This window comes from Sander vitreus, chromosome 12 (genome assembly GCF_031162955.1).
Source record: "Sander vitreus isolate 19-12246 chromosome 12, sanVit1, whole genome shotgun sequence".
Lineage (NCBI taxonomy): Eukaryota > Metazoa > Chordata > Actinopteri > Perciformes > Percidae > Sander > Sander vitreus.
In genome coordinates, this window is record NC_135866.1 from 22,478,223 (window position 1) to 22,502,409 (window position 24,187).

General features: G+C 39.9%; 1 protein-coding gene across 1 annotated transcript in view; it reads right to left on the bottom strand.

The window, feature by feature from the left end:
* The window catches only part of LOC144526108 (sodium channel protein type 5 subunit alpha-like), a 42,769-nt gene that overhangs the window by 2,016 nt on the left and 16,566 nt on the right, over window positions 1-24,187 (bottom strand). Inside the window, exons 9-26 of the mRNA XM_078263324.1 lie at window positions 20,055-20,196; window positions 18,410-18,607; window positions 18,124-18,312; window positions 17,655-18,026; window positions 17,400-17,529; window positions 16,432-16,670; window positions 14,956-15,129; window positions 14,447-14,803; window positions 10,090-10,500; window positions 6,391-6,508; window positions 6,076-6,230; window positions 5,338-5,511; window positions 2,773-2,895; window positions 1,709-1,981; window positions 1,454-1,507; window positions 1,230-1,371; window positions 843-943; window positions 426-696 (exon numbers count right to left, since the gene is read on the bottom strand). Coding sequence (XP_078119450.1) covers window positions 426-696; window positions 843-943; window positions 1,230-1,371; window positions 1,454-1,507; window positions 1,709-1,981; window positions 2,773-2,895; window positions 5,338-5,511; window positions 6,076-6,230; window positions 6,391-6,508; window positions 10,090-10,500; window positions 14,447-14,803; window positions 14,956-15,129; window positions 16,432-16,670; window positions 17,400-17,529; window positions 17,655-18,026; window positions 18,124-18,312; window positions 18,410-18,607; window positions 20,055-20,196 — 3,623 coding nt within the window. The remainder of the gene's footprint in view (window positions 1-425; window positions 697-842; window positions 944-1,229; window positions 1,372-1,453; window positions 1,508-1,708; window positions 1,982-2,772; window positions 2,896-5,337; window positions 5,512-6,075; window positions 6,231-6,390; window positions 6,509-10,089; window positions 10,501-14,446; window positions 14,804-14,955; window positions 15,130-16,431; window positions 16,671-17,399; window positions 17,530-17,654; window positions 18,027-18,123; window positions 18,313-18,409; window positions 18,608-20,054; window positions 20,197-24,187) is intronic.

Below are 24,187 nucleotides of genomic sequence, written 5' to 3' on the forward strand. Positions count from 1 at the left end.
CAGTTTATGCAGCTTTAATACTTTTCATACACATATTGGGATTTGTTGAACTGTAGCCAGAAGTGTATTTTTTATGACATAAAGTAACACTTAATACAGAAATGAACATCAAAGGAACGAAGGACAAAAATAAATAATTAACTACAAAGCCTTTGTCAAGGCTGCACAATCCTCTGTATCTGTTATTTGAATATTAGAAATGTTTAGAGATTTTTTTCTGCACCTGGATATGGATACATCTGCCAGAAATCTTTCATTGATGGATGTACAGTAGTCCAAGAGAAAATAGCAAAAATAAAAAATAAAATGTGTTAAAAAGATATTCTGCTTATAGACAACAGATAAACCAATGTTACTGAAAAATATAACGCGCTTGGCAGAGGCCATAGTTAATGGTGTATCTCTTGTTTTGTGTCTCTACTTACCCACAATAGAGAGAATTATCACCACAAAATCAAAGATGTTCCATGCAACTGTGAAGAAATAACAACGGAGGGCAAAGATCTTGATCAGGCATTCAGTGGTGAAGATCACGATGAAGACCAGGTTGATCTTGTTGAGAATGGACTCCTTGCGCTCTGACTGCTCATCGGTTTCCACCATCATGGTCACCATGTTGACGATGATGAGCATCATGATCATGATGTCAAAGGCTTGCTTGGACACGAGATCGAAAAAGAAGGCTTGGAGAATATTCTAGGATTGGGAAATACAAATGGCTATTATTACTATTATAAAGAATGTTAGCAGGCAGGATGATATGCAGGATTGGGGGTTATCAATACAACATAAAATGTCAATGTCTGAAAAATTTGTTGGATTTGAGAATTATATTATTTTACCGCAGGCCTTGGTATTGGCTTTTGAGGCTTTTTAGATCCTAACTTCTTCATAGCGTTATAGTACTTCTTCTGTTCTTCTGTCATGAAGATATCCTGCCCTCCTAAGTATAGGCAAAAACATCTACCATTATTTTTACAGAAAAATGCTGAAAAACAGAATGTGGCAAAAACAAGCTATTTCCTTTAAAACTAGGTCAGTTAGTATTTGCACGTATTCGTCATATTTGGTTTTGCTTGGGAAATAAAATATGTAAAACATTTGAAATTTAAAACATATGACTATGTTATTCTTTATGACTGAGAGGCTAAGTTGCCTCTATCTTGTACAGGGACAGAATGACTTGCAAATACCAAGTGATCCGGGCTTAACGTCAGTTTTGCCAATACTCATCTTTCTTTTCTGCTGATTGAAATTGTCAATAATGACACCGATGAAGAGATTGAGGGTGAAGAAGGAGCCGAATATAATGAAGACAACAAAGTATAGATACATGTAGAGGTTGATTTCTCTGATGGGTTGTTCCTCCACCTGAAACCAAATAGTTTTATAAGTCAGACAGTTACTGTAACATGTTAATGATGTAGGCAGTGGTGTAGACAGACATACTTACTCCTCTTGAATCAACAGCTGCATGCATTATTTCCATCCATCCTTTAAATGTAGCCTATCATACAATACAAAAATTCACAACGTTACTGTCTGGGCACTGCATTGCATTGTGAATCATTGACTTTATCCATAGGAAAAACATTACAAAAATTGCCTTAGCTTATACGTATTATTATCAGATTAATTCCTCATGACAGAAAGCGTGTTTTTAAAGATTTGACAAACTGCCAAACAGTGCAGCAGAAAAAAAACTCACCACTTGCAGAAGGGAAAGGTAGCCAAGTCCCACATTGTCGAAGTTGACCTTCACTTTTGTCCAGTAGAACTGGGTGTCATTCATAGAGAGGCACTCTGACTTGTTGTTGACCACAGAGACACTGTGGATGAAGCCTGTTCTGTTCACACACTTCCCGAACTTGCCAGCGAACAGGTTGACCCCCATGATGCTGAAGATGAGCCAGAAGATGAGACACACCAGCAGCACATTCATAATGGAAGGGATGGCTCCTATAAGAGCGTTCACGACCACCTGATGAGCAACAGGTAAGATACAGGTTAGTCTTACAGCACTGAGGTTCTCTATTAGTCTATCTGTGAAGGTTCCCAGTCATCCAGGTCATAGTTATCCAAGGAGTGTCAACGGCAACTGGACTTGGTTAAGGTTCGAGACGACTTCTTCAATTCTGACTGACTGGTAGGGAAACCCAGCTATTTAACCTCTGTGGGGTCGTTGTCAAGACGATCAATTGTGTTTTGGCCGTTAGTGCGGTCTATTGGTCTGGTTTCAGATCTCTGAATCTCTGCCCACATCTTTGATTTCTTTTAGCAATTCATGGCAATTCAGTCTAATTATAAAGATAGTTCTTTTTCAGCTCATGATCTGATAGTTGACTAATAATTTAGGTATGCAATTTTAACTTTTCATCAATCAAGCCAAGACTAAGACATTTGGTTCAGACCATTCCCTCAAAACCACAAATACGAATGTCCTGGCACCATAAATGTTTGTACAAAATTTCACCACAATCCATTGAATAGTTCAGTCTGGACAAAAGTGGTGGACCAACCAACTGATTGATTAACTGACTAACCTTGCCATCCCTAGAGCCACTCTGCAAGCATGGCTAAAATCATCATCAAACAGTCCCATATCCTTGGTCTAAACTTCATATAAATTGCAAATGCATTGGGAATCTTTTATAACTTGGCAATTATCAAGTTGTCATTCAGAATAATGAACAAACATACATACAGTCAACAGAAACTTTGTTGTAAAAGGGATATATGATATCAGTGTAGTTTAGAAAACACATTTCTCACCCGCATGCCCTCAAATCTGGACAGAGCTCTGAGAGGTCTCAAAGCCCGCAGAGTCCTCAGGGACTTGATTGCAGCAAAGTCTGAATATCCCAGTGAATTTGCTACCAGGCTTATTAATGAAACCTATATGGAGTACAGAAAGACGTGTGTACTGTAAGAATCATTAAATGGGTCCAAATATGTTCTTGTTTAAACCTTTAAACCTGGGGGTAATGTAGCAATATCTTTTTTTATAATACAAGAGGAAGAACAAAAACATTGTGAAAAGCATTGAATAAAGCAATATCACATACGTAGTCTTATAAAAATATTAGTCAAGGTATTGCATAGTTTTTCTTAGAAATGATGTAACTTTTGAAGAAAAGAACAATAAAAAAACCATAAAAGACAAGTAGAACACATTTGAAGAGCCATATTTTAGAGTTTCTGTGTATTTTGGGACATTCCACAGTTAGGAACACAATTGCTTAATTTTTGAGGTTTAGATTTGGTTTGCTTGTTGTGTCATCTTTTATCAAATTTAGACTTCCACTCTATTCTACATCCAAAATGGACAAAACTAAATGGTATTCCGCTGTTGAATGGCCCGTGGATGACGGCTATGAATGAAAATGGCATGATATAAATGAAAAAAAGTCATGTCATGATTGATGACAAAACACAGACAAGTATGCACAATATGAACAAGTGTGTCCATGAATGCATACTCAGCTATATATGCATATATAATATGTATATATATCAAATAGAGGGAGTTTTATAAAGAATTTATATCTATCTTTGCCAAATTTGCTTCCCAATTTGCATTCAATTGATCCAATACGTTCATTAAAAACAATTTAGGACTTATAAGGTCCCAATGGTCTGAATTTCTTTATAAAAGTCTATTTACACTTGTGTTTGTCCAATATATCTAAAGAAGGTACTCAAAATGTATTCTCAGGACAAGAGAAGTCTTTGGCTTCAAGAAAGTACAGACGGAAAAATTCAAAAACGCTGTAAAAGAAAGTAAGGTGGTAGTTTTCATAGAGAGAAACAAAAGTTATGTAGCTGCAATTATCAAAAGGATTTGTCTTTTCTTCCAAACAGACATAACAAATAACATTCAGTACATAAATTAGATACAACAGTTTAGACATGAGCTCAACTCGTGCATTTCTAAATTGACTAAAATGTCTGTTAAGCAACATTTTTATAGGTTTAATATGCTGTATAAAGTACATCTTCTGTAGATAAACCTTAGCGTAAATGGCACTGCAATTGTTTTTGATATAAAAGCCAAGGTCCTAAAGTAACGGATTCAAAGAGTGACTGTTGAGTAGTTTTAAAAATTGTAGCACATTTCATAAGAAGTGCATTTGTTGGAAACAAGACGGTGGCTTTTGATATCACAACAGAAAGCACTTACGAGTGAAAAAACACAGAAGCATTTGTGAGGCAGATGCAAGTTTCTAATGCCAGAGCCCATACTCACCTGGGACCTGCTAACTACAACTTACCCTAACAATAGAGCGGTCTGTGGCAATCTGTGTAACAGCAGGTGAAATCAAAGGAAGTCAAGTCAGGCCTCAGGCTGCACGCCTCGGGCACTTTGGATTACCACTACAGAGCCACATCCATTTTACCCAACAGAGCACTTCTTTTTAATTTGTCTGACAAAATCCTGGCGTAAAAGCAAATGTAAAATTGTTCAATGTAACAACTATTTAGTGTGTGATTTATCTTTATGTTTTCTAGTAAATTGATCCCGGTCGTAAAACCAATCTGATTTCACAGAATTTCGTGAAATGAACACAGGCTCCTTAACTCAAAATCTGTGGCAGTTTCACGGAATCGCTGGAAATTCCATGATGGGCCCACGGAAGAATTCCGTGAAATTAACATGGGCACGGCCCATTGAGTTAAGGAAAAAGTTATGGGCTTACATTTCCATGACACGCGGGACAACAATGGGTTGGGTTTAGGAAAAGAAGAATAGGACGGCCGTATACAGCGGACGGGTTAGGTTTAGGAAAAGAACGGGACGGTTGGGTTTAGGAATCGTGACACGCGGGACACGATCCCCAGTCTCCTGGGTGAAAGTCCTGTGTTGTTTGACCCATTACGCGGATTCTCTGGCTTTCATACTACTGCTGCTATGTCATCTTCTCATTGACTTTACTTTGGCATTGTTTTCCGTGGTGGCCACACGGAATTTTCACACATTCCGTGCCACCACCACGTAATGCGGTGTTAACAGTTTGTGATCATTTCACGGAATTCTGTGAGACCAGGCTGCGTAAAACAGTCGTGTGGAGTTTGCTTTAAATAGGAGTAGCTGATGGTGCGGGAAGCACGGTTTCCGTCATGAAGATGGCCAGTTGTTGTAAAGCATATATGGATTGTTAAGTGCTTTCCTGTAAATAATGTGACACTCACCAAACTGTAAATCCCACAACCATGAACAAGCAACATTGAGCTACAATGAGAGGGGTTACACTTCAACCTCAATTCTCAACAGTTTGATTTTTAATTACCAGCATCCCTTCATGTGGTGCAACAAAAACAGGCAAAATGTTCGCTTACATCCACGATAAGAAAGTCGAGCCAGCACCAGTAGTTGGTGAAATATTTCTTGAAGCCGTATGCAATCCACTTAAGGAACATCTCTAGCACAAAGATGTAGGAGAAGACCTTGTCGGCATACTCCAACACCACCTTTACGACTTTTCTCTTCTCAATGTAGATATCTTCAAATGCCTGGAGCAGAAGAGGGACAGCGGTGTGAGTAAACGCCACATTGCACCACTACTGTTGGCTGAACATGGAAAACAGTTTAATATCAGATGAACTTTAAGGTTTCTGAAGGTACAATTATAATACGGAAACCAGTTGTTTTAGATACAGACATTTTGCATTACAGTTTTTCAACCACCCTGAGAAAAAATGCTGCTGGCAACCACTGTGGGAAGGTCGTCATTAAACTTCAGCCATTAAGGTTCAGTAATATTGTACTGAAATCAGGCATTAAACAGAACTGGAAACAGACACTGAAGTGAAGAAAGCAGGAATCCCACTCCTACTTCTACTTTACATACTTACTTCTAGGAGTTTTCCATTACTTGCATACCTATTGTTTTGAATTTACATCGAGTAATTACCTTTTTACCTTTTTGACCAAATTCATACATACTGTACATGTACAAACAATAACAACAAATCAACCAGGACTGAAAAGGGATCACATGTTTTAAAGAAGATACACATTTATTTCAAAAATAAATAGTGTTAAATTAAATAAATAACAAATACAGTTTGCCGTACCAGAGCCCCACTGCTGAGCAGGATCATGAAGATGATGAAAGTCTCAAACCAGCTGTGTTCCACAATCTGGTAGCAGGTCTTCCTCAGCCTCCACCAGGCCTGGCCCAGACCACGGCTGGTATCGATTTCACAGCACTGACAGTGCCTCATGCACACTGAGCGGGAAGGCAAAAAAAATCAGCACAGATTACACTGCATGAAGGAAATACGATACACGAAAAACATATAACATGTAAAATGAATGTTGCAAAAACTTTGATTGTACTTTATATTAATCGTTTCACATAGTTATAACTCTAAATTCTCAATTCTCACATTCTGGGAAGCATTCCTCCGGCTCCATGCTTTCTTCAGCCAGTTCTGACAAGTCGTCCATTTCTTCTCCAGGCTTCCTCAGATCCACTGTGCTGCCCTCTGATAGGCTAATCCTCTCCTGAGTGGTGAGAAGTCTCACTGTTACCAATCAATTTCTCACTTACTTTTTCATTAAACAATGTATAAACCAATACTGAGTTGTTAATCACATGTATAGCACAGAATATAGACGAATGGACAAGTGTTTTCCATCAGCTGTCAAAGGCTAAACACCTGCTGTGACATCACTGGTTGGGCTGTGGCCGTATGTGCGTTATGCCTATTAGTTTTAAACCAAACAGAGCAGTGTAGCAGCATTTTTCTGCTCTTTGTTCAGTGTAGATTCATCCCATTAAAGCTTGCTCACTTAGATGTACTGCCTTGCTTTTCAATCTCTTCTGAGCCTTAATACATTTTTGATGAGATTTCGGTGTGTTGTAACAGCAACATATTTAACACGATTTATAGGACAGAGGTGCAGCTTCAATCCTATAAACTGGTACGAAGACTAATCCAGCATTAAAGAGCATCCGCAGGACCTGGAGACTAGATTACCAGCATTGCAATATTAGTTCTCGAAGACAGAGAGAATGCGCACTGATGACATTTTAAGACAATTATTGCCATATGCAGTTGTAATATATCCACACATTGGCTGATTGCTCTTTTTGTTCTTTAAAGTGATCTCCTTAAAAAAAACTTTATTCATAACTTACTGCTTGATAAATACAATCTTGTCATTTTTAGTGTGCATTCAAAGCTCTACATGTGTAAAAGATATCCTTCTTTGTGGCTGAGCAGATGCCCAGTTAAGCTGATGGAGGACTGTTTTTTTTTCATTTCCCTGTTCCCTAATGCCTAATTCTGGTGCGGAGCAGAGAACGGCAGGGAAATAGGAAGAGAGAGCGCCAGACTGCATCCCACTCAGCTCTGCTCTGCTCAGCTGTGTCACTTTAATCTGCTCTGCAGGCCTGACTCCACATCTGGCCTGCTGCTGTCTGCCTGCCAGAGAGGACAGGAGCAACACACCCTCCACCTCAACCAACCCCTGACCCACAGGACATTGAGACATAGAGGAATCTAGAGGAAGGATTGAGGCAAGAGGAAGAATCAGGGAGCTTGATAAAGAGAGAGAGAGAGACAGACAGACAGAGAGAGAGAGAGGTTTGCTCAATTAATTCAAGTTAGAGAGAGAGTAAAGGGGGTAATCTTACTAAATGATTGTGTATGATGTAATACATACTGCATCTTAATTATTCTAACTTTACTCAAGTAACCAATATTCATAAAACAATTTTTAAACTTTATTTATCCATGGTGTTTGCCTGCACACTAGCCAATGATAAGCGTCAACAATTTTGTCTTGACTTAAATCTGTTGGATCTAATCAAACTATAATACTCCTTCTCTAATTCACTGCCTTGCTGTTAGTTAGATGAGAGGATTGATACCACTTCCAAGCCTATACTTAAAAAAATGAAGCTAACACCAGTAGCTGGTTAGCTTAGTTTGGTGCAAAGACTAGAAACAGGGGGAAACAGCTGGCTCTGCCAAAAAGGTAACAAAAGCACCTTCAAAGCTCACTAATGAACATAATGTATCCATACAAAAACCGAAGTGTAACCTCACAGTGATGACAGGACTCACTGCAGCCAGCAAAGAAATAGTCCGGCAACCTGCCTTCACAGCGAACTCCCACCTCTGCCCCCCTGATTGGGCTCTTATACTTCTGAATGACATCTTGGATTCAGAGCCAGTAAACAACCGGCCACTAAAATCATGTCCTCCTACCATTTTACTATTCAGGTCATCTTACAATGTAAATTGTATGACAACAATGTTAATGAAGATTAAAGGTGCAGTAGGTAAGACTTATAAAACTAACTTTCTGTCATATTTGCTAAAACTGACCCTATGTTCCAGTAGAACTACATGAAGCAGGTCATTTAAAAACAAATCCGGCTCCTTTGTCACCACCTACAGCCTGTAGTGCGATTTGCAAAAATCCACCACTCCCTGTTCAGATGCACGGGTATATATCTCTCCCCCGCCTCTGCCTGCTGCGCTGTGTGTGTCTGTCTGTGTGTGTGTGTGTGTGTGTGTGTGTGTGTGTGTGTGTGTGTGTGTGTGTGTGTGTGTGTGTGTGTGTGTGCGTGTGTGTGTGTGTGTGTGTGTGTGTGTGTGTGTGCTTGTGGAGTTTAACTCCAAAAAGACAGTTAACCACAGGTTCCCCGTTAATCTTATGATGGACATGTGTTGTGATATTTAAACAAACGATCCGTCAACGGCGAAATAAAAGCCTCTTATTTACGGGACTGGTCTAAAAGACCTCCGGCTTACAGCGGGGTCTCCGAGCGTGACTGTCCGAGCGACAAGCTAGTGGCCCCGGCAGGCGCAAGCTGGCGGCCTCGTCACTTTATGGAGCTCCGAAAACTCAGAAAACTTTGGAGCAAATTGTCAATTCGGCAAAGATTTTGGCAAGACTGCCTATATTCGAAATATAAACTGTTCATTTCTCGCCTAAAATGTTCTCAGAAGTGAATTTAGTGATGAATAAGATGATGGCGTTTTTGGGCTGTCTATGTACCGGAAACCCGACCATCATTGAATGCTGAAATGAATGTTGGGATACGGGTGCTGCGAAGTTCATACAAGTTACCAACCAATGCATCCTCGGTAAAATGGGCGTGTCAAGAACATTTCCGGGAATCTTAACTGTTCTTGGTGAAATACGAACTTGTGTATTGGGACAGTACTTTGGCAACACGAGATGACGTTTCACAGGGACACAAGAACACAAGTCAATAGACGAACACAGATTGAGAAACGCCCATTCATTCTCCCTTGTGGGGGGAGGGGCTTAGGAGACCATTTTGGGCTTTAGCGGAAAGGGGGGAGGGACTGAGAAGTTGTCGATGTTCAAAATTTTTTGGCTAAGTCCTGGATCTTCGCAATCCTACCTACAGCACCTTTAACAACAAGAACAAAAACACTGTGCATTTGCATAAAAGTAAAGCTCTAAAAATCCGAAGTACGAATCCACTCATCAGCCACTCATACAAGTCACATAATATCACTTCCTACTTTATTTCCATAGTTGCCCAAAACATTCTTGAAAAGTACTGTGTAATGTTTTACTAATTAGAAAAATAGAGAATGTGTTTAGTTTGTTTGGTACACAGTTCCACGGTTCCAGTTAGTTAAGTCTAATTCATTTCTAGCCAAACCTAGGGAGTCAGTCCACAGTAAGGCAGTTGAACAGGCAAAAATGTGAAATATGTCTGCAGGCAAGCATTCAATTCAATATACTGTATATGAAGAATAAACTTCACAATAATAAATGAATAATGAATAAATATTTACTTGAAGCTGTTCCTTCAAGGAAAAGCCTATTTCCCCTATAATTACTATCAAATCACTGTAACTATTTTCAGGAAACTTCCTAGAAAGTTATTAGGAAATGACATGCCCAAAAAAGCATTAGCCATAATGCCTTCATTATCGCATGTCTAACACAATGTACAGTGATGTAACAGCAGTAGCAGGGGTTTCCTACTACTGTTTCACACAAACTATTTTGGTAGATAATAGACTACTACAACAGTAAACTATGAGGGTTCAGGTCCAGTGTTAACACATATCTGGAGGTGAAAAGCTCACCGGTTTGTTGTCTTCATCCTCTGATGACTCAGAAATCTCCTCCTCCTCGAGAAACTCCACATCTGACTCTCCAGGTGCGATGGGAACAATGACAGTCAAATTTGGGTTTGTCATGTAGCTGTCCTCCTCTGGTGTGATGTACTTCTCTCCATAGCGTCCAAAAATTCCACCATTGCTTTCCACATGATTTCCAACCAGCTTGATGGCCTGACCGGCTTCTTTAGCCTTCTGATTTTGACGCTTCAAGCCGCGGTTGAAGAGGTCGGCGATGCACGTGGAAAGCCAGGAGACACCGGATTGGATACGGCCGATGGCGATCTGGATGTTGTTCAAATCGCCGTCTTCGTCTGGAGCAGAGAGGTTGTCGGAGCTGAAGGAGCTGAGCAGCAGGGCCAGAAAAAGATTTAACACCTGTTGACAGACATATGTTATGTTACATTACATTTGCTTTGGAGAAATATCAGAACATTGTTATAACTTTGTAGACATTTAGCCTGAATATGGCAAAATAAATGCTGTATTTACATTATGCTTTTGTCAACATTTATCTTTTGTTTACTAATCAGAGCAAAGTTTAGCCTGTAAGCTAAAGGATAAGTGTACCTAGTGCATGACATGATCTTCCACATATTTTGTCAACAATAGGAAATCCTGCATTGTAAATTCAGGAGGCTATTCTACTCAGATATGCTCAAGGCATATATGGCTTCAGCTGCTTTCAGACACACTGAACTCAAGTTTCCAAGCATCCAACTCCCAAGTAATCTCTCTACTAGCTTAGAGAGCAGCATTATCAAGACCATCTCTGCACAGTAGCATGTGTGTGTGTGTGTGTGTGTGTGTGTGTGTGAGTGTGTGCGTGTGTGATGTGCACAGTTGGTAAGATCATCTTTAGCTACTGAGCCATTCAGAAATGGGGAGCATGAGCAGAAGATTAGTGATGAATGCCCTCCGACCTTCTTGCCCCTAAGCATCCTGGATAATCCCTTGGATAAACAGCTTTTCCACGATTCATGTGCAGTGGAGGTTATCGTCCGTTAAACTCAATAAGAAGCACTGTTGTGATCTGATCTTTGCACTAACAACAGGGTCACTAAAGGTGTCTTTATCCAGCAATTGTAAAACAAGAGAAACTGCTATGTGCTCTTTAAGCTGTTGTCATCTTTTGTTATTGCTACTGGAAGGTCATTTAAAGCTACATTAAGTATTTAATAGCATCAGAAGGTGTAAACTGGTGTGAAACCACCAGGCTAAAGATGATATAATGGTGCTGGATGTCTAGAAAACTAGACTAGATTTTGCAATTGACCATTTGCTAAGCCCTGCCGCCTTAGTTACTGTTAGGACTGGGTATCAGTACTTGATACCTTTAAGTTATCAGCCAAAATAACTCAGTACCAAGTAGTATCAAAACTTCTCCAGTCAGACAATACCCTTTTTGTACCAAGATTTAGAAATAAACGAGTATTTGTATGATTTTGGTCACAGCCAATCATTTAAAGGCTCTGACACACCAACCCGACGGCCGACCGCCTCCCTGAGTTGGTCAAAAAAGTGCCTTGGAACACACCGAAGTGACGCCAACTTGAGTGTACGTTCTGTGGGTGCGCGAGACGTACTACGTCTCCATAACAGCAGGCGGCGCTAATCTGTATTATCGCCCAAAAAATGAAAACCTGCAGCTGATTGGACGAACGTGTCATGTGGGTCTGGCTTCTCCCGAATTTCAAAGCCAGACCATAATGGCGGCTCGTTCGGAATACGATCTCGTATTTTACGAAAATAGTTCACCGAAACGTGTTTCTGAAAACATTTTAAGCGAGAAATAGGCCATGCAGTTGCTGAATCTGTCTTCATTTCAGATCAATAAAGGTCAGTTTAAAAGATTTTTGTCAGATTTTAAGAGGCGTCAGTCACGCTCATCCCGCTTGTCATTTCCGGGTTAGCACTTCACCAATCAGATTGGTCATTGAGTCCAATCAACAATCGGCCGAAATGAAGGCCGACGGCTCCTCCTCCGACTGACGATGGCACGGAACACACCGAACAGTAGTTCTTGCCAACAAATCAGGTTGGTGTGTCAGCGCCTTTAAGCATTCTTCGACCTAATGCGATGTGTGATTGGCCCACTATCTCAGCAGCTACAAACCATACAGTCTGTTATCTGTCAGTTATTTAACTAATATTTTAATAATTTGATCACTTTCAAAATGTTTTTGTGTAAAAATCATTTGGATGGGGTCAAGTGGTGGTGGCATTTTACACAACTGAATGGTTCCATTAACATGATGGTTATCATATCCGGAATTTTCAGGCGTCTGAGATGAAAGGCAAGGTAGAGACGGTTTCACCTCGGATGCCTGAGAAAATTCTGTGTATCCCCTTTAAATACTGAGAAATTTCTACTCCTGCATCATTGAGAGTTTCCTGACCGGGAACATCTCTGCCTAGTACGGAAACAGCATTGAACATCGCCGTTTGTTCGAACAGGTGGCCTTGATCCATTAAAAAAAGAAGCCTGACAGGGTTTTAAAATAGTTACGCGACAGAACTGAATTGATTGTGGTGCAGATGATGCTCATATTTCAATGTATATTACTCTAATATGTGCTTAGCATGAGATGGAAAATCCATGAGCTGGTATAGCACATTTCTTAATTGTTTGGACTTACGTAATACATAAGGTAGTTTTTTTAGGGTCAGGCCAGGAGTCTAAATTCTGAAAATGCATGAGGAAAAACCCCACAGAAACAGACTACAACACTATAATGTGTGATTTTATGTATTTCAAAAATCTGCACTAAATTGACACCACAATGAAGTAAAACTACACTGACCCTAAATAAATGCTGCAACTGCTGGCTGCCTGCGCTTCTGGGATTTTTTGGATCTGTTCTCATTAACATAGCTTACAGGACACAGCTGGACAACAAATCACCAAATGGGTGGACCAACAAATATACATATCCCCTTATTATGGCACAGAGTGACAACAGTTGTGTACAAACAGAGCTGGCATACAGATTAACTACTTTTTACAGAAACAGCTGCATGCAATGATGTACACGCTGTGTTTCATCCTGTGTGAAACTCAATACCTGCTGCAAAGGCTGGAACGACAGCAAGAACACCCTGGCCTTGGCTGATCCTTTGTACAGTACTTAGGTCACAATTTCTCCCATAAGGCTTAGTTCATTAGCAGTGGATAAAATGTTAAAATAAAATAAAATGTAGTCCTGTAGGCAGGGTTAACCCCACTGCAAGCGTAGGGTAAACCCGCTGCAAGCGTAGAGTGTCTGGTGAGGCTACAGTTTGCACGACAGCATGTGCAGATAATACATATCTTACTTAAGAGGGAAAACAGAGGGTTTATATGTCATCCAGACATAATCTGTTTTGCAGCCTGCTAATGCTAATCAGCAAGCCAGTTAGCACGACACTGTGAGACAATTACTTTCTCAGTGATGAGCATGCTTTCAAGAGATAGATTTCAAGCTATCCGCTCCGTTTGCTAAATATATCACGACGAGACACCAACAACTGTTCGAGGATGTCCCATCCTCATAAAATGGAATCACCAAACCCTTCATTTGTGCAACATAATCCCTGATTACTCATGGCATCATCATTTGGATTATAGTTGCATTGATGTGCAATTGAATTTCTCTAAGCAGGCTTCCTGTTATTATATATTGTTAAAGGCTGGTGATATTCTGTATTTTTGTTATTGTCAACAAATCCAATTAAAAGACCAAAACCAACAATGTGTATGTGTGTCTGTCATTCAGTACTTTCCGACATCCCCAGCTTGTTTTTGGCTCTCAGACCCAATCCCCACTGGTTCAACCTCAAAATGTAAATTGGTCACAAATACAAACTTTCACTTAAATATATATATATATATATATATATATATATATATATATATATATATATATATATACATGTTGAAAAATAATGTCAAAGGGCAAGTTGGGAGTGAGAATGTGTTGTTTGGGGACAATTTCAGCTGCAGATTCTTGTACTAGTGAGTATCTTTTTTTGTTCTTGTATTAACTCAAAATAAAGTACAGTGCCCATGTTCATCCTAATGAAGGAACATATCACCCAGTGCAACGGTGTAGCTCACCCACAATATTGGAGGTCTATGACATAAAGAAATAGGATATATCAGGTTTTGGCTACACAGTCAATACTTGTTAGTGTAAGAAGAGATTTACTTTTGTGAAGATTTATTTTGTAGATTGAGGGAATTTACATAATAATAAATAATCTTCACAATTCAATGCTTGTTTTGGTGATGAGATTTGTTGAATGACATTTTAAAAGATATAAAAATGTCCAATTTAACACTCACCACCAAGTTCCCTATGACCATGACCAACATGAACACCAGGATACAGAGGGGCTGGCCGGCCACTTCCATACAGTCCCACATGGTCTCGATCCATTCGCCGCACAACACCCGGAACACGATCAGGAAGGAGTGGAAGAAGTCCTTCATGTGCCAGCGAGGCAGCTGGCAGTCGATGGAGATCTTACACACACAGTCCTGGTAGTTCTTGCCAAACAGTTGCATGCCCACCACAGCGAAGATGAAGACGATGATGGCCAACACCAGCGTCAGGTTTCCCAGGGCGCCTACGGAGTTTCCGATGATCTTGATGAGAGTGTTGAGAGTGGGCCAGGATTTTGCCAGCTTGAAGACTCGTAACTGATGAAGAGAAAAAAAAAAAAAAGAAAAAAGAAAAAAAAAATGATGCAGCATCTTTACAACAGTATGTTTGATAAGATGCTCTAGAGACTTCAGTATTTAATCCTTTGCCAAAAAAAAGTACATGAGTGAAAGTTGAAGATTTTTGTTACCAGTCTAAAAGATCTCAGGACAGACAGCCCCTCTACATTTGAAAGACCTAACTCCATCAGACTGAGGCAAACAATGACGCCGTCAAAGATATTCCAGCCCTGTTGGAAGTAGTAGTAGGGGTCCATAGCAATCAGCTTCAGCACCATCTCAGCTGTAAAGATCCCTGTGAAAACCTAGAGATACAGATACAGAGGGACATAAATACAGTAAGAACAACAACAACAAAATATCCTATTCAATTGAAATATGAATTACTTTATTTAAACACTGCCCTTAATCATGTTTGTATATTAACAACAAATGGACTGAGTAATGTAAAAAGGTGTCGCTTGTCCAACAGGTAATTACCACCCGACTCTGCAGTTCCCCTCAAAATGCGTTTTAGAATCTTTTCATTGTTTTAGAATTATGGCCCGCAGATTACAGCACTGTTTGGATCAGTCTCACCACTCTCATCAACCTTGTTTCCAGCAGCAGGCTGTGGTTTTCAGCGGAAAAAGCCCCAATAAACCCATTGTACACTTCAGCTTCAAACAACACACAGACAAAGTTAGCTACTAGCTAGTGAACAAAGTAGAGCATTTAGCAGCTAAAGAGCCAGACATTTTCCTCAGGAGTTGGTGGAGACCAAAACAGAGCTAGAAGGAGAGTGAATATTACATTCACCAGGTAAACTCTGTATTTGCTGGATATATTAATAGGCAACTGTTTGCAAACAGGTCCCCTAGTAACAACTTTGTATGGCGGAATTTTAATGATGTGTTTACAGGTTGTTTCGCTGTTCCAAAGAAGCCAAAAAAATCTAATAATGCAGCTTTAAGTTTGTTTAAATTACGGTAAAAATTCAAAAAAATGATCTGTATTCCTGTTATGATATTCTGTGTTTTGTATTGCTGGCTCTTCAATTTCTTGATTGAATATCTGTTTTGTTTAACGGCTGAAAATGAACAATAAAAACTCTTAATCATATAGAAAACAGGTAAAGGTCAAAGTGAAACAACTATAAAGCACTAGAGTGGATACTTCTGCAATGTGGCAGTTTTAGGACCCACATATCCATGTAGAAAATGTGAGTATTACCTCCATTTGTCTTTTTAAATAGGTTTTCAAACTTGAAGACACTAGCAGAGTCTCTAATTTACCAGTAGGGGGAGATGGCAAAATACAAATAAGGGAATCAGTCCCACCTCCTGCTAAAAATACTCCCTCTTACCAAAGATAATCACAAATAGTCCAAAGCAGAAAAGGAACAGCAAAGGATCAACATGCCCTGTTTAACCTTAGGTCCTGCACAGCACTGGCTATAAAAAAACAACTCTCTGATATTTAAATACATTATCTGAATGAATGATTTTGTCTTTACTTTTTTTCTCAGTGAAACTTTCAGTCCTCTCCACTGCTAACCCAACCGCACTTAGAAGAAAGTGTATCAAATGCTGGAAACCTGCCCACCTCTATCATTAAAAGCCCCTTACCAGATTGCCCACTGAAAGCATCGTGTTGAACTCATCAGTCATGGGGTAGTGCTCCAGGGCCATGAAGAGGGTGTTGAGCACAATGCATATGGTGATACCCAGATCCAGGAAAGGATCCATCACCATGAACTTCACCCACTCCTTAATCTTCAACCACCAAGGGCAGGAGTCCCATATCAGGTACTTCTTGGCGAATGTGTACCAGCAGGGATGGCATTTTTGCCTCGACACCTCCAGCTCTGCAAAGAGACATCACGGTGAACTATTTATATGCAGGCCTTAAATCCCCCCTTGAAAAGTAAACCAATGCTCGCTTTTCCTTTCTTTTCAAACACCAGCGGACATAACCTGAAGCCCCAGAATGTACGTACAACTCAGAGTTTTATGCTGTCTTCAATCTGTAATCATAGGATAAGAGCAATCTTTAGAGGGATAATGTGCTTTTCGCTTTCTGGCTGAGAGTTAGTTGAGAAGATTGATACCACTCTGGACACAGGGCCCAGTGGTTAGCACTGTCACCTCACAGCAAGTAGGCGGTGCTGAGTTCAATCCCCGGGCCAGGCAGGGTCTTTCTGTGTGAAGTTTTCATGTTTGCATGTTCGCTAGTTTTACGATTATGGGATGGTGACTCCAGGAAGTTATTGCACCCTGCCAAGACATAATCTGGCACATAACCCCTCGTAAAACGTGTCGATTTTACACTTTAGATTCTTAAACAAACAGGATTTAACATGTTAATTAGTTAGTTTAAGAGGTTAATTTTGTTGCCTTTAGACAGAGCCAATCTTGCTGTTTCCCCCTGTTTCCAGTCTTTGTGCTAAGCTAAGCTAACCAGCTGCTGGTTAGAGCTTGATATGAATTGTACAGACAAAGAGCGTTATCAACCTTCTCATCCATCTCTCAGCAACATTGCAACTAAGCATATTTCTCAATAGGTCCAAGTATTTCTTTAATATTCAAGGACTCACCACCCATGGCATCGCTGAGGAAACTGATAGAGCTCAGCCCTCTTTTCCTTTGCACCGGAGGAGGCTCAGCCACTATCGGGGAAGGCTGGAGGAGAAGTCTGGGAACTGTGTCCTCCACACTGGTGGGCTTCTGGTAGACAGAAAACCACTCATAAATGAAATACAAGGCTTTCCTCTAATTTCAGCTGTTAATTACATAAGATCTTTTTCACTCTTGCAGGATTTTCTAATTAAACACAGGCTTCTATTACTCACTGTGTCTTCCCTGACCCTCTCCATGCTGTGAGCAGGCATGGAGCTGGGAGAATGTAGGCCCAGTGTGGTGACTCCGTTCTGATCCAGGGAGATGTTGAGCCTGCCATTGATGTTAAGGCTGGGGGTGAAGACTTGGGAGCAATGGCTCCGCACACTGCCTGCCCTTCTCTTCCAGGGTGTTGCTGTTGAACTGGCGCGACTCCTGAAGGCGTCCCCATGAATGCTGTACTCGTCGTCCCCGAAGTCAGCCTCTGAGTTGTTGCGCGGCCGGAAAGAGCTGAAGATGCTCACTTGGCTTCCTCTCCTGGTGCTGAGGGGGTGAGAGGACAGCGTGGCCAGCAGAGGGTGGACCGGAAGGGGAGACAGAGATGGCTACAGAAACACAAAGGATACATTAGCGCCTATGGCTTATTATAAGAACATCAAAGACTGGGAGAAAGGTTTAGAGCGTGATTGTTGGGTGATTTACCATTTCCTCATCCACTGGGTCAAACTTCTCTTCAGCAGCTTCCTCTGCTGTTTCCTCTGACAATGTCCTGTGAGATCTTCTTCTTCTGCTGTTGTTTCGACATATGCTGCCTGTCTTCAGACAGAATGGAGACAACTCTGGGGACAACACGGAGTCTGTATCCTGTGCTTGTTGTCTTTTTGCTGCCAACTTCACACAGAAAAGGAGTTACAGGAGATTATTTTGCACCAAATAAGCACATAAATAAAAATAAAAAATCTTTGCTGATGGTTCTCCTTGCACCTACTCTTTGCTCTCTGCGAAGGTGCTCCATAGCCAACTGAAACTCTCTCTCCTTTTGCCAGGCTTCAGCAATGGTTGCCTGATTCTGCTCCTCATAGGCCATGGCCACTACAGCCAGGATGAGGTTGACCAGGTAGAAGGAGCCCAGGAAGATGACCAGCACAAAGAAAACCATGTAGGTCTTCCCTGCTGAGCGCAGCGTCTGAGGGAGAAGACATGAAGTCAGTACAATCAAATTCACACTGGTCTTTTTAAAACCTGAGACAAGTTTTTCTAGTTTTGGCATATTGTATGCTTATAGACAGCGTTTTACTCAATTATATTATTGCTGAGATTTGGGGACTTACAAAGTAGTCCAAGATTGAAAGCAGCAGACATTCTGATAAACAAATCTTAGTTTTATCCTTTTGATCTTAATCCCTTATTTGGTCTAAAAATTAAAGTGACAGTACCTAAAATAGCCATTATAGGCACTCATTGCATTGTTAAACATAATTAACAATGTATTAATTAACAGTTCAGTCTGGGTAATAACCACTTCTCTTTGTTTACATGTATAGTAGCTAATAATAGCTTATATGAGTAAGCTTGAGAGTTGGTCATATCCTGTACCGATGCTTGTGTTGCTTGCCCCTATGCACTACATTGTAAAGTTGTGCTACGACACAGGGTCTTCATCATATCTCCCTAATCAACCATTTAAAGATGCATTAATTAATTTTCAGGCAACTTGGGGTTCAGTGGAACAAACTATAAACAAAGCACTGACATATTATCACCTTATTAAGTTGTTAACAAACAGCTGCTTATTAATCTAGCAGACAATAGGCAACATGTGCATTCATTTAGAGTAGTGTTTCCAGGCAACCTGATAAATGTAAGTCCAGTATGTACCTTTCAGCTTTGTTTTGGTCTCCACCAACTCCTTCTGTAAATATCTGTCTCTTTAGCTGCTAACTGCTCCTCTGTTTTCACTAGCTAATCGCTAACTTTGTCTTTCTGCTGTTTGGTGCTGGGCAGTTAGTGTGCAGTAGGTAAATCACAACAAAACAACTGCTTGCATGCTGCAAATACGATTGATGAGAGAGGTATGAGTGGAACAAACAATAAAGTTAAGGGTTGCAAAATTAAAACCCTCTGTAAAGCTGAAGGGAACTACAGAGTCAGATAATAATTCTCAGTAGGTTTGTAACTATAAGCGTCCCCATTCACATTACACATATTAATTAAACATTGACCCACTGTTAATATAAAAAATATTGATTTTTTTAATATTACTGCAGCTTTAACCTCTTGTTTACACTTATAGTAAGTGGTTTTGATGGTTAAAATATTGTTTATATTCTGTCTGACTGCTAATTTGGCTTGACCTTATGGACTACATTGTGAAGTTATTTCGAGTCACTGTGTCACCCACATGACCCAAACTAACCAGTTAGGTAAAATACTATCATAACCAATAGCAATTATGGCCAGTCTAAAAAAAATAGCTTGTAAACAAACTGACTGTTCCTTTAAGCATCATTATTTGACATTTGATTGAACAAAACTGTTTTCTACTATATATTTGTGAATCTATAAAATTTAGAAAATCACAGCAAATCCTCACAGAACATTGGTAGATTCAAAATGAGATTCAAAAATTGGACCTGGTGAAAGAGTTTTTCCCAGTAGTCTTGTGTCATGAGACGGAAGAGTGCCAGAAAAGCCCAGCCAAAGGTATCAAAACTGGTGTAGCCATAGTTTGGATTCCTCCCTACTTTTAGGCAGTCAAATCCATCTGGGCACTTCCTGTAATGCACAAACAGTTGAAAGACAGAAGACATATGGGACAACACTGTTAAACAAAGGCTGTGCACAATTAAATCAATGGCAGCTGGGGCAGATAAAGCTGTGATATAGTGTGCAGGCTGCTTTGCCATAGTTAAAAAATCTCCATTACCTACATATAGCCCTGTGGGGCCTTTGACTCCACAGGGGAGGGAAGCGGATGAGTCAGTAAGTACGTACACTCAACACCATTATATCAACTGAAGAGGGCACTTGAAATTCGTTCCAGGCAGGAGCACTAAAATGCACTGCAGAAAAAGGGATTACGTTGAGCCAGATGGATATCAAATTGCAGTTAAAAAAATTTCAGCTTCATGCCTCCATCTCTGATCTTCATTGTCAGCATAGTGGCATTACGGCAAATATTTAAGTCCAGCAGCTGAGAACAAGCTGGACTGCCACGTCAATCTGAGTGCAGAATAATTTCGTAATGGCTGGGAAACAGCTGGGCAGCAGAGCATTGCTGGGAGAACAGCTGTAGATCTCACCAACCAGCCAGCTAAGCAGGAATGCTCACTAATATCCAGCAGTGAGGACAGAGGACGCTGCGTGAGGCCAGCGACATCTTCCTGTCAGGCTGTTCTTTCCCTCTGCTGCACTGCTCAACCTGTCACCAATCTGTTCCCCTCTTTTACTCAATAAGGTTTTGCATATTTCTGGCCATTAACTATATCTTGTTGTACTGTGAATACATTACATTACTGTTGACCTTTTTTCAAAGTATACCATAGTTTTTTTTGGTTTGATGTCCTAACTTCTAGGAAGCTTTTTATATATATATATAAAAAAAAAGTAGCAAGCAGGGATAATAAAAAAACTAAAACATATTCTGTATTCAATGACACTCTGTCGACCTTTTTAATGTAAAAGAATGACTAGATTTACATGATTTCTCGACATAGTTTGTGAGTTTGCTCTAATATTTCTTTTCCTGATTTGTTCACTGCATTGGATCAACCTATCTACAGTATAAGCAACATTCAAGTCAGCACATTTTATTTTTAGAGCTGAAATTATTCAAATGAGTCAATTAACTGGAGAACATGAATGAACAACTATTTTCATAACCAATTAATAATTTCAGTAATTTTTCAAGCAAAAACACCAAGCATTTAGCTGCTTTTCTTTTCTGTAAATTGGAAATCCTAAGATTTAGGACTGTTGGTCGGTCAACAGTCGGTCGGTTGCCTTTCTGCATTTTCTGATATTTTAGATAAGGTCAACTACTAATTAACTGAAACTCTATTTATTTTAACTGTATTTACTATAATGTAATTAATGAAAAACAATGGCGTAAGTATGACATCAGTCTAAATTTTCTTTAAGTAACTTCCTTAACTACTGTGACAAGTCATGAGCTCTTGTAGGGCACAGTGATTCCAAATATAATCAGTATTCTATAATTTTTTCAAAATGAAGTGACGGATACATTTTCTCAATAAAAACTAGTCTGAGCAGACAAGAATTTGTGGCTGCCTGATATGCAATGCACACAAATGTTGTGATTGCTAATCTTTATACAACATTGCTAGCCAAAACTGTCACTTAAACCAGTGATTCTCAAAGTAAGTAAGTAAGTAAGTAAGTAAGTAAGTAAGTAAGTAAACTTTATTTATAAAGCACCTTTCAAAACCATGGTTACAGTGCAACATTGGTTCGCACTGTACAGCACCTTGAATCTCTGACTTAAACAACCATATAAATGTGAGACTTCTCTTGCAATTTAGATGCTGCTGTAAAAACAAGGTCCCTTTCAGGCTAATATCCCTGAGGTTTTTCATGGTAACTGCCCTGGAGATGCTCTTGCATGGGTTTATCCAGAGTAAGCGCTCCTCAAGGAGAGCTGCTACGCCACATGCACTCGCTGTGGGATCTGATCTGCTTCCTCACAGACTGGCCCAGGGAAGACCAGAACATGTAGTCATACCAGTGTTCTTTTTCTGTGTACATCACATAGTGTATTACTTTGTACTCAATGGTAATACACTGGACATCCTACAGTGTATTACAGGAATGCTAAGTATTACATAGATTTTGAGTTTGAAGTTTGAGTTGTCTTCTGTTTTTGAAGTATTTTTCCTACTATTTAAGGCAACCATTGCTTTTAATGTATTTATTTTTGGTATAAAAGTCAGTTAGCCTCGCATCGCCAGGTTATTTTTCAAATGTGTGATACGAAACGTGACCTACAACCAATCAGAGCAACGAAACAACATTTTGGGCGAATAGTCAATTTAAATTTTGCCAGTTATGTTTTGTAACTGCGTTCAAATCAAGCATGACGCTCCTCGGTCAGTCATCCGTATTAAACCCGCCCTATGTGAGATAAGCGGTTGTGATTGGTCTGCCTAGTTTCTCTTCGGCTGGAAGTCTGTCTGAATGGGAGGGGGGCCAGACGTATCTGCCAGAGCAAATGAAACATGAACTAGCAGATTTGTCTGGTTTCCAGGCCAAAGTCAGTTAGAAGACTCTTGAAACTTGCTTTTACATTAATGTATTTGCACTGTTGCAAAGTTGTTTCGCTACATTACCTTATACCTTTAATCTAACACTGACAGACAGAAGTGAAGACTCAGTGTTCACTGTGATGGATTACACAACTCAAGGAAGTTTCAAGAGTCTGCTAATTGATTTCAAACTGTACAGAAATTAATGGAAATCAATGGCTTTCTGCAATGCTAGGAGCAATATATTGAAAAATATAAGACTGACGGTATGTATTTGACAATAATCAGCATAACAGTTTGATATAGAATATACTACAAATCATATAATAGTTAAGAGGCAAAAATTTTAAAATTACATTCATAAACATGTCATCTCATGTCACCAAAGCAAAAGAGTCTGGGGTGTATAAGAGCTCTATGAAAGCTATTTGCTTACATGTTTATACTATTTATAGTAAGTAGCACTCTTGAGAGTGTACCATCAATTTCCTGCAGTTTTAGTAACAGAACAGCAGAGGAACATCTGTCAATCCAAGCAAAGTGTTTTCCCTCTATAGTGAGCGGGGCTGAGGCGGTGGGTTTCCATGCCCACATCTGTTCGGTCAAGGGGAAAAGTCAAAAGTCATAATGCTTGATGCACAGTGGCTTTAGGATGTGAGGAGATAAGTGTTTGCCTGAACTCTACAGTAGGCGCGATGAGAAACAGCTTGGACCTTTGAGCAAATTATTTATCACAAACTTGTTGTACTTGTAATTTGTGTGTGTGTATGTGTGCGTGCCCACTTGTGTCTGTGTGCATGTGTGTGTATGTACTGTATGTGTCATCATAACGTATCCAAAGCTTTAATTTGAAAATCTACTCAGGGATTACTTGTTGGAATACACTCAAAAGATTAAGCATCCTCTATGTTTTACGTCCTCCATCCTGTCCTGCTTAATATCTTGCCCGTCTCCACAGCCAGTCTCAGAAAGTTCCATCTAAAATGTCACAGAAGTTAAAAGGCTTGCAATCATTTTGGCAATGGACACATAAGCTACCCTACGGTTACTTAACCTATAACCTGGCAAATGTGTCATGGGCCTTTTCATTCTGTTTTTGATTTAACATCAATCTAACCACAAAGACATAAACAAATGCAATAAATACCATATTCTTGGTGATGACAGAGCAAAGTTCAAATTAAAAGGAGACAAAAGGACTGCTCCTCCTGTTTCTCTAATTGTCTAAATAGTCTTTCACACACAGAAAGACAGAAAAAAGATTTAAACTGAATTAGACCGAGTGTCAATAGCGTGTTGTTGGATCTCCACCGATGGCAGAAACACAAACAATAGGCGACAAATGAAAAAATAATCTAATTGCACTGACTTGTAAACTCTAGGACAGCTGGATAGGTCATATTGGTGCTAGTCTGATTTTACTGACCTACTATTTATGGGAGTTTACTGACGTCATTTCCCCCTGAATGCCCTCAAATGTATCCTCTTTTCGCTCTGACTTGAAC